Genomic DNA, 10,034 nt, shown 5'->3' with positions numbered 1-10,034 from the left:
AAGTATGGCTGCTCCTCCTCCGCCTGTTCGCCTAAGGAGAAATGTCTCCAAGTCACTGGACAGCATTACTGATGCAATTCGCAAGTACGAAAAGAGCCGTAAAGCTCCCGTTTTTCCGCCACGCCCACAACAACAGCAACAACAAGTCGGTAAGCAAAAGCCGCTGCCGCCTCCACCCTCTGAATATGAAATAGTGCTACCGGCATCCGTTGCTCCAAAACCAAAATTGGTATCGAAACCTTCAGCAAAAGATTACGACCTTGAGACATTTTGTAAGGAAGTGTCCCTCCCCCATGCAATTGAAATAACAGATGGTTTCTGTGGTCCTACTGAAGACATTCCGATTGGGTTTCAGATGATGATTTACTTTCAGAAGACTGCCCGTGTGGTACAAGCCAAAGATGCTCTAAACTCTTCATACAACATTCCTCTAGGCTCATCACTGAAATTTGCCCCAATTGATGAGTTGAAACCACCCAACGACCAAACTGGATTTTTCTATGATACTGTAGAAACAATGCTGATGAAGAGACCAAGCCTTCCTAAGGTAGTCAAAGTCAAGCATGCTTTCACCAGAGGCAGACACTCAGTTATTTCCAACGATATTATATTTCCTAAGAAAATTGAAAAGAATTTACTTGGCAACAAAATAATTGGGTTAGTTTGTACCAAGATGAATGGTGACGACGTCAAGCTTCCCTTGGAGTGTTCCTGTGGGTTCTCTACTGCTGCAATGGACAATCAATTGTATATTGTGGAGTATATCAAGTACGTCAATCAATTTCCAGTCAAGGTAGCAGTGTTTGGTGATATCAGTGGTGAGTTTACTTTTGCCATGCCATCAACCTTAACACTGTTAAAGGAGTACACAATGAAGAGCTTGGTTGCCCGTAGTCGACATACCAAAGATGAACAAATAGTTGAAATTCCAATTGATCTGCCCATCCATTTGAAGTGCCTGGAAGAAGATGTATCTTTAGAACACAAACGAGTCAAGAAAACGTATGAGACTTTTAATCCATCTTTAGTCTCCAATTATTATTCCTTGGCCGAAACCAACAGCCAGCATCGAGCACAGCAGCGATTGTACAGCCAAGTGCGAAGTGATATGGTTGATACAAAATATTACAACTTAGCAGCCCCAGAAAAGATATATGAGTCAGTGCATAAAGAGCTTACAAACACCTTGCCACTAGCACATTCAAAATCAGTTGATGATGATCCCCATGATGTTAGTTTAGATAAATCAATTGCCAAGTCTAGTCCTGAACCAAGACACAAGATACCAAAAGCAGCAGGCAACTTACTAAGCCAGGCAGGAAAGTCTGCATTAAAGCAATTTCATCATGATGACACTACCTCTGATGATATGTTACTGAATTTTACAAATCAACTTGAGAGTTTGAAGCAAGAAGTCACAAAGTTGAAAAGTTCAAAATTGAAGCTTGATATGAAAGAAGAAATCAAGCAGCAGATCTTAGATGGTCAAAAGGAACTTAATGAAGAAGTCAAAAAAGATGATAAGAACGCACGTTATTATAATTTAGAACATCCAGAAGCTATTTATGAACCAATACCAGGAGAAATTGATGCTGCCAAGCCTCCTACACAATACAAACTCCAGCATGGTGAACAGAACACAGACACAGATTATGTACCTTTAGTTCCAAGTAGACATCCACTATTGAGCCCATCTCAACTGACAATAGACCATAGCAGTGCTAAACCATCAACAGTACCTGTAACTTCACCAGATCCTCCTCCAGGGCCAGTCACTTCACCAACTCCAGAAGAAAATATTGCATACTTGAAGAAACTTGACTTTGATAGTGTGTTACAGTTACTCAGCGATATGAACCTTGCCGAATACAGAGACATTTTCAAACGTGAACAAGTTGATGGTGAGTTGCTGGTAGACCTCACAATAGAGGATCTAGAAGATCTTGGAATCACTAAAAGGATCCATCAGAAACGACTACTGAAGTTGATAGATGGCTCTTCTTCTGCGAAGAAATATGAAGGAGGAATCTACAGTACCTTGTCTTGACCCAAAGTGTACATTCCCAGTTAATTGTATCTATGTTTTACATTGTTTATGAAATACTTATTGATTATACCACCTTTGCGTACATTTATAGCTATTTCAATTGTGAATATAAAAATGATCACTAAAAACAATCAATGGGATCAATATACTGTAAATGCCTAATACAACAATAACTATAATCAGACTATATAGCTACAAGCTGACATGCAACCACTGACCATACTTATGACTATATCAGTATTCCAGTGCATATCATTTCCTGAAGCTCAGATAGCCATGCATGTTAAATAAATCAGTATATTGCATGGACGGGGGGGCCTTGTCCCCCCCCCCCCCCCCCCCCCCCACTTTTATGGGACAGTGTTTGCAAGAAAAGATCGATATACTCTAATAGAACAGCTACTAAATACTCTAATGCAACAGTCACCCAAATGTTCTAACTATATATATATATATATATACAGTCACTCAAATACTCTAATTATGCATGGTTAAAGCTCTCAATTAAACAAGACCAAGCTGAACCTCTTCTATAATGTGCGTATCTGAACACTGTGCTATACCTATTTTTCAGATATGTAGTGACGATGGCTAAAATTATCAGATTAGCTACTATTATTAGTAACGTGTAGACAACCCAAACTATTAATTTGTGGTTCCTTAATGAATCGTACTGATGTAGCTGAAGAGGTCTGTGTTTTATATAGCTGCTAGGCAACAAATAGTAGTTACTGCTTAGTATACCTGAGAAATGCTTGTGTGCATGTATAATGCTCTTGATGTTTAGTTAAATGTTTATAGTTATTGGGATAGTGCTGGCCAGCTAACTACATAGCAAGGAAGTTCACAATAAAAACTATCTGCATGAGTATATTTGCAAAGTCCTATATAGCTCTTTCACTGATGTGCAGGGGTGCCGTATATGGGCAGGCATGCATGGGATTCTAGAAACTCCCCTCTGAAGTTCAATCTAAAATAGCTGTAACAATATTGATAAAGGACTAACCATGCAATAAGAAATCATGAATCAATGTAATTTTGAATGTTTAAAATGTGTCTGTGGTGGGGATATTCCCCCAAGACCCCTGCACTTATGAATCACCACCAAATATGAGAATCTCCACCAAACATGTGAACCACCTTGGAAAAATTCCTTGTGTATTTAGCTGTGTACTTGCATGTGCACTGTAAATCCACATAGTCTCTGTCCTAAGAAACCACGACATTGTACAGTACAGCCAAGAAGTCACTTACGTAAGTATGACATAAAGAAATTATAGCTATTGATTGAGTAGGTAAATGGATAACTTCATGTGTTGATTATTTCAATGTATAGAAGAAAACAAACCCAAGCATGTGCAGTTGCTGCACATACATATACTGAAGTTGAAATTAACTTCAAATTATACAGTATGTCAGATTCGAAGGGATTATAGTCAGAATTATACACTTACAACTGCTCTTTGGAGTCATTAGTGTGTATTATCAATTTTAGGCCAGTTAGGAGAAATCAAATATTAAAGTGTTGTCAGCGGTAGATCCATAGTTCATTTTTAAATTTACAATTTTTTTAAAACACTAGCTAGTTGATTCATTACACAGTACTGAATACCACTCCACCTTACTTACCTCATTTCTTATTGATGAATAATAATGGATTTTCTATAGTTGTATTCATGACTATTGTCCTTTTGTTTGTACTAGCTGTTGTTGTGTTAAATACTGGATCCGGAACAATAGACATTCGTGGTCACTAGATCCTAAGGGAAAATGATGTTGTACCTCATCAATTGAATCAGGGTTTGAAGTAAATACTAAATCAAGTGTTGAGGGCCTTTGTCCATGAATGTGTCGAGTTGGACTGGATACATGTTGTGTCAAGTAACTGTCCAATGAGGCGTCAACAAATTGATGTGCAAAGGATCTATCACTATTTGAACAAGTAAGGTCTATATTTGGAACATTGAAGTCACCCATAACGAGAAGTTCAGAACAGTCATGATAGTTATCAATATTATTTATTGCTGCAAAGCATTATCATTCTCATCACTTGAAGGGGAGATCTGTAGACAACACCAACCAACATTTTAGCATTACCACTTCTAGTAATTATACACCAAACTGAGTCCTCAATGTGTAGCCCTGTCAAAGGATCACAGGTAGTAGCATGTAGAGAAGAATGTACATATTAAAGGCGGGTGCTTGGGGCGCTGAAGCACCCCCCTCCAAAATTTTACAATGAGCAAGCTAGGAAGCTTCTAGAAACTGTAGTATAGGTGCAGTTACATTTTATACACATGTATGGGCAATGAAAAGATGGAAAGAGCAAAGGGAATAGCTAATCTTATCCAAGAATTACTATGAGGGGTTCAAAATTATACTTTTGGAGTAAGTCTTACCTTAGAAGTTGCTAAATCCGAAATACTCTAATAGAACAGTCAACTACTCTAATAGAACACCCAACATGAAAACTATAATTTTCGAGAAGTCACCAGAGTATAAGCTGAAATTAAACCTATTCTTCTAGACCTGTGCACTGCTACCCTCACCAATGTATCAAAAATCCTGCCATATACCAATCACTTTAGGTAAAAGATTTATACCTTTAATGTACTATACATTGTATAAAACATCATTAATTGAAAATCTATTCTGAAAATAACCTTGTCTGTCAAATAGTTTAAGTTATTTAGGCTCCTCTACAAACTTGATTCTTGGGTTGAAATGCTTCTCTTGCAAGCAAAACAATAGTATTATAACAATAGAGAATTTCTTAGCTTTTAGAAAGTTCACAAGGCTGCAACATCTGAGAACTGTTCGTTTTTGTTTCCCTTGCTTGATCAAATCCCATGCTACATTTGTATAAATCTAGCAGCTTTGGAGTTTGCACTATCAAATCCCTCGAAGCTCAACTTTAAGCTTAAATGATACTGCAGCATTTATGTTGTCATGGTCATTGTGTGTTAAAAGGGGGTTAGTTGTGGCCAAAAACTAGTATTTGTAGACTAGTTGTAAAACAATTATAATGATGGATGGATCCATCATTTTAAAAGTTAGATTGAAATAGCCACCTGCACTTCAGAACAGTGGCTACATATGAAGTAGATCCAATCCTGTGTTTTAAATATTCTCCTTGACCTTACATTCAATTAACTATACACTCTTTATTCTCGTTGACAAGCCACTATTATACATTTTCTTAAAATCCAATAACCAGAAATAGTGTATAGTTCTGTTGTTTTAATTAAAATTACTTCCACCTGAACTCATTTATCTTGTACCCAGATTTGGTTAAAAACAGCTTCTAGATTCAATCTTGTGATAGCCATTTTCAAAAACTTTCCAGGGGATCTGGGAGTATATATGCCACCAGATCTAGAGCCTCCCTAGCTGGAAAATTATATACAGCTGAGTGCACATGCACTCCGTACACTGGTGAGTCGGTCTACTTGCCCTCTCCACTCCCACTTACCCTCTCTACTGTTTGGACAGCTATGTGTAGTTTGAGTCATGACACTGTAAATTACACTATTATGATTAAAATACTTGGTAAAGGCAGAGCCTGTATACCAGAAGACCTTATAAAGGCCTAAGATGTTTAAATTGACTTCACTAAGTATGTTTGAAAAGTAGGAGAAAGAAGAAAAAATCCATGACTGGACCTGGGCAGCCTCGAACCTGCAGCCATCCGATTAACGCTCAAACGCTTACAGGAGTCTGCCAGGTGGTCAGGATATTGTCTTCTTACTATTTTCATGTATTTGTATACTTCAAAACACTAAATTTGATCATGTGCAGCTGATACCCATATGTTTCCACTACTAGTTCTTTAAGATGTTGGTCTAAGATTGAATTTTAGCTACATGGCTCCGCCCTTTAGTTATATTGACAAGCTGTAGGGGAATAATGGTATCGCATAAACAAAGTGACATCATTTTTCACTCAAAATTACTACCAAATTCAATAGGCCAAATTTGCAAAATTTTCCTGTGGGGGCATGCCCCAGACGCCCCTAGATATAGAGCATGCTGAGTGTGCTTCTCACATTAGTTGTATCAACTATCTTGCTACATATATAAATGTCCATGTTAGCACCCCCCCCCCCCCTCCTTCTTAAATCCTAGATCCACCCCTGCGATATAGTAATACTCCACTACTGTCACAACGAAATGAATTGTAATCTTTAAGATGTAACTCGGCGTCACTTATAGAAGTAGTACACTACATTTCAGTTATTCCAATAATGAGAGGTCTATATTGATCAATCAGTATAATTTGTAATTCAGCAAGCTTGTTCATAATACTTTTGGCATTAGTCAGCATACAAGTAACAAATAGATTATCATGACCACTACTTAGCGCATTGTGAGTGGTGAGGGTGAAACTTAGTCCACCCTTAGTACTATCTATCCGTTTTTTTATCCAATACTTTTTTCCCTCTCTGTTCATCTCAGCCAATTGAGATCTTAGGCTACGCTGTTGCTCCCAAGGAGTCAGATCAGGTGATACATACACTTTTCCAATATCTTCAGAATTATTTTTGTTTCGTAGTTTGGTACAAGTATGCAACAGCAATACTTTGTCTTGGTCAGAGGCAAGAGTCAACTTTAACAGCCTTGGTTGGACATTTGGTCCAGGGTCTCTTTTCTTACCTATCCTATGGGCATTTACAACAGTGGGTCTAACACCCATATATTTTTAATTGACAAAGCTGAGTTAACATCATGCATGCTCTTTTCTTGCCTGCCCATTATCAGCAGAAGATTGTTTAGTGATATATGCACAATGACATTAAGATGTGTTTTGTTCCACTCCAAGTTACCTCGTGCTGATGATGTTTAGACTGAGGCAATGTTGCACCTTTAATCTGATTCTATTTAGACTGCTGAATGCTCACTATAGTCTGGCAGCTCCCACCTCTTAGAAGGGGCACCACCAAACTAAATGTTTCGGTAACAACACACCTCTGCAACCTTTTTTTGTAGGTGCATCATATATTAATAAAACATTTTATGTATAGAGTGCTGAGAGAAAACCATCAATTATGAAATGATGAAAGTACATAAATTACAGAAAGTATGATAGCCCTCGGTCACATGCGACCACATATATGGTCCTAAGAAGAACCTGCGTGGGCATGAATATAAAAATAAAATAAAAAGAAGCTATATCAGGTCACACTTAATTATTAGTTTCTCATCCCCACCTGCATGGCCATTTTTCTTACCTCATTAAGGATTAGTTTTATACCACTGGTGGCTGAGTGCAGCTATCCAGCACCTTCTAAAGTTGCTACCTTATTAGAGCAGTCTATAGAAAACTGCATTCTGATTCATTTCAGCTGGCTAATTCAGCTAGCTGTTTGGTCAGTAAAAAATAATATTAAAATCTGCCCTCCCGCACTACATTTAGAGTAAAGGAGGATGAGAAACTAATAATTAAGTTTATTTGGCCTAAATTAGTTAATACTATAGTCACATCCAGCCACTCTTTATTATTGAGTAGATTTGGGGATAGTTATGGTAGGGTTGGGAAATTAACTGAGGTAGTTTCCAATGAAGGCTGGTTGGTCACAAGGACTTTGTGAGCCCATCACGTAATCTAATAGATCACCCACTACTGAACTGTCCGGCAGAGTGTTTGAAACTGAACTGTTCAGCCTGACTCTGAGCAGCTTCCACTGGGGTAAAACATCGCTGCCAAGGGAGTGGTGGAGCCAGGCCATCTATCACGCATATAAATTACTTAAGCCCCCTGCCCACCTTTCATGTCGGGTCAACTATTTTGGTACTAGAGTAATTAATGATTGGAACAATCTTACGAGTGATATTGTAGGAAATTCTTTATTAAATAATTTTAAATCAGCTATAGATAATTACTTTTATGACTATAGACTTATGTTAATGTAATAATTATATTCAGTTAATTTTTGTTCATTGCATCTAATTTATGTATGTATATGTATGTAATTGAATGGGTGTACAAGCTTCTAAGCCTCAACCCAAATCACATCATAATCATAATCATAATCACGTAAGTAGCATATTGCTCGTGACGGGAACATGCGGGAAGAATCATCCGCCATGCTGTCCAAACTCATTCCAAACATGCCTTTTCAAATTCTACTATTTTTGTTATGACTAAACAAGTTGATGTTGTGCTACTTCTAAAAACCAGGCGCCATACATCTAGCTAACTCATATGGAATTAACTATAGACAGTATATACTACTATGAATTAACCAACTATGTCTATGTATTACTATTACAATAGGGTAGTTTTGGGTTGTGCAATAATATTATTAGCTAATTCTTGTATTTCGTAATTCGTTTAATTACGTTGCTATGCACTGCTTAGTCTTTTTTTTAATTATTATTTTATTTTATTATTTTTTTAACCCGGGCTTGATGGACTGCCCTTTCCTACCACCCCCAGCACAGATTGCAAGTGCTGGACAACTGAACAAAATTAAGCAGACAAATGGGATTCCACAGTCACAAAGTCCACTGACTGTGGAGTCCTGGTGTAAACACCAATGGAAGACCGTGCCCCACGAATACACTGAATTGCCGAGCGCAACAACGAAAAGCTCAGGCAACAACGCAGCCAACCCAGAACCACAGAATAATCATCTCTCCACTTTTTGGCCAGAAGAGAAGCAAGTCGCTTATAAAAAACAGTAGCCTCATGGGCTAAACCGCCAGTGGCAGCCAAAACAATTGGAGTGAAAGTGGCATGTTCCACTTCTCGAACCCGCTGACCATAAGCACGATGCTTAATCTTTTCATGCTTCCTAAAGGTGGACGACAGAGAGGAGGAACTATTAGAAGGAGCAAAAGGGTTAAAAACACGGAAAATGAAACATCTCTCCGAACGACCACCCCAGAAGCCGTTTACAGCAACATCCAAGCGAGCCGAATCCTGAGTATTAGAGGTGGCAAGAGGGAACTCATCAGAAAGCTGAACCGGCTGTAACTCTGGCTCAACACACACCTGGGAGCAAACCTCAGTAAGAAGGGTAGCAGTAAGGTCCCTAATCTCGTTATGACGCAAGGAAGGTAAACCCCCTTTGGGACAGGACAAAGCATGCTCAACAGAAAAGGAGGCTCCGCAAGCACAAAGGGAAGGAGGACGAAGTGGGACCAACCATATCTCAAAGCCAAAGCATCCTGGAAAGCAGATCTATGAAGAGTGACACCATGCTCACTCAAAGGTAAGGTGGTGAGCCAGCTTGAAGCCTCTCTAACAGTAGCCAAGTCCATCGCACGCCTCAAGGAAGGCCCAAGCTGTTGGTATAGCTAAGCAAATTGTGTAGAACAGTGTTCAGATTTGGCTTTCCTTAAAAGGGCCTTTCTGGCCTGCTGAGAGGCAACAGCCTCAACAAAACTCAAATCATGATTCAATATACATTGGCTAAGAGGTTCCGTGACATCACGAGATGCAGCCAACTCACTAACACATCTTCTTGTGGGGACAAAAATACCCAGGCCTCCCCACCGAGCAGGAAGGGCAAACAGGAGCCGTGAACTATCACTGGGCGGTGAACAGCCAGTTAAAGTAGGAATAAATACTTGGCGAATCATATCTTCAAGTGGCTGAAAAGCATCACACACACAAGGAACTGTTCGAAAAACAAACAGCCAACGACTGGATAGACCATGGGTGAAGGCACAGTATGCAGCATGGGGCTGACTCTCCGCAAATCTTGATAACCTCTTAACCTCTGCAGACCAGCCCTTAACCTTCTCAACAACAAAACTATTCACATAACTATCAGACCCAATAGCAGCCCCCAAATAAGGGCGGCCCTCCATAGATATTCTAATTCCAGAACCACTGAAGACTGAAGCAGCATCCTGCTGCAAATGTCCCTTGATGATAAGCCAAGTTTTGGTCGCGTTAACAAAGTACCCAAACGAAGGGCCAATTTCACACAGACAGTCCCACCACTTACGCAAAAAAAGGAAGGGTCTGGTCACTCTAGCAT

General features: G+C 39.1%; 1 protein-coding gene across 1 annotated transcript; it reads right to left on the bottom strand.

Annotated features, from left to right (window-relative positions):
* Positions 1–8,454: 8,454 nt before the first annotated feature.
* LOC136259733 (uncharacterized) lies at positions 8,455–9,861 on the bottom strand. The gene is made up of 2 exons (XM_066053254.1): positions 9,501–9,861; positions 8,455–9,216 (listed from the first exon to the last, which is right to left on the bottom strand). The coding sequence occupies exons 1-2, from the start codon at positions 9,859–9,861 to the stop codon at positions 8,516–8,518; spliced, it is 1,062 nt and encodes a 353-aa protein (XP_065909326.1). The 3' UTR covers positions 8,455–8,515.
* Positions 9,862–10,034: the final 173 nt, after the last annotated feature.

The sequence above is a fragment of the Dysidea avara genome, chromosome 7, assembly GCF_963678975.1.
Source record: "Dysidea avara chromosome 7, odDysAvar1.4, whole genome shotgun sequence".
NCBI lineage: Eukaryota > Metazoa > Porifera > Demospongiae > Dictyoceratida > Dysideidae > Dysidea > Dysidea avara.
Note: the sequence above shows the minus strand (reverse complement) of the source record. Positions and strands in the feature narration are given on the sequence as shown.

Coding starts and splice junctions, on each gene's coding strand:
- LOC136259733 (XM_066053254.1), bottom strand. CDS start 9,861: ATGGAGGGCCGCCCTTATTTGGGGGCTGCTATTGGGTCTGATAGTTAT. Junction 9,217..9,500: donor CCCCACAAGAAGATGTGTTA/GTGAGTTGGCTG, acceptor TCTGCTTTCCAG/GATGCTTTGGCTTTGAGATA.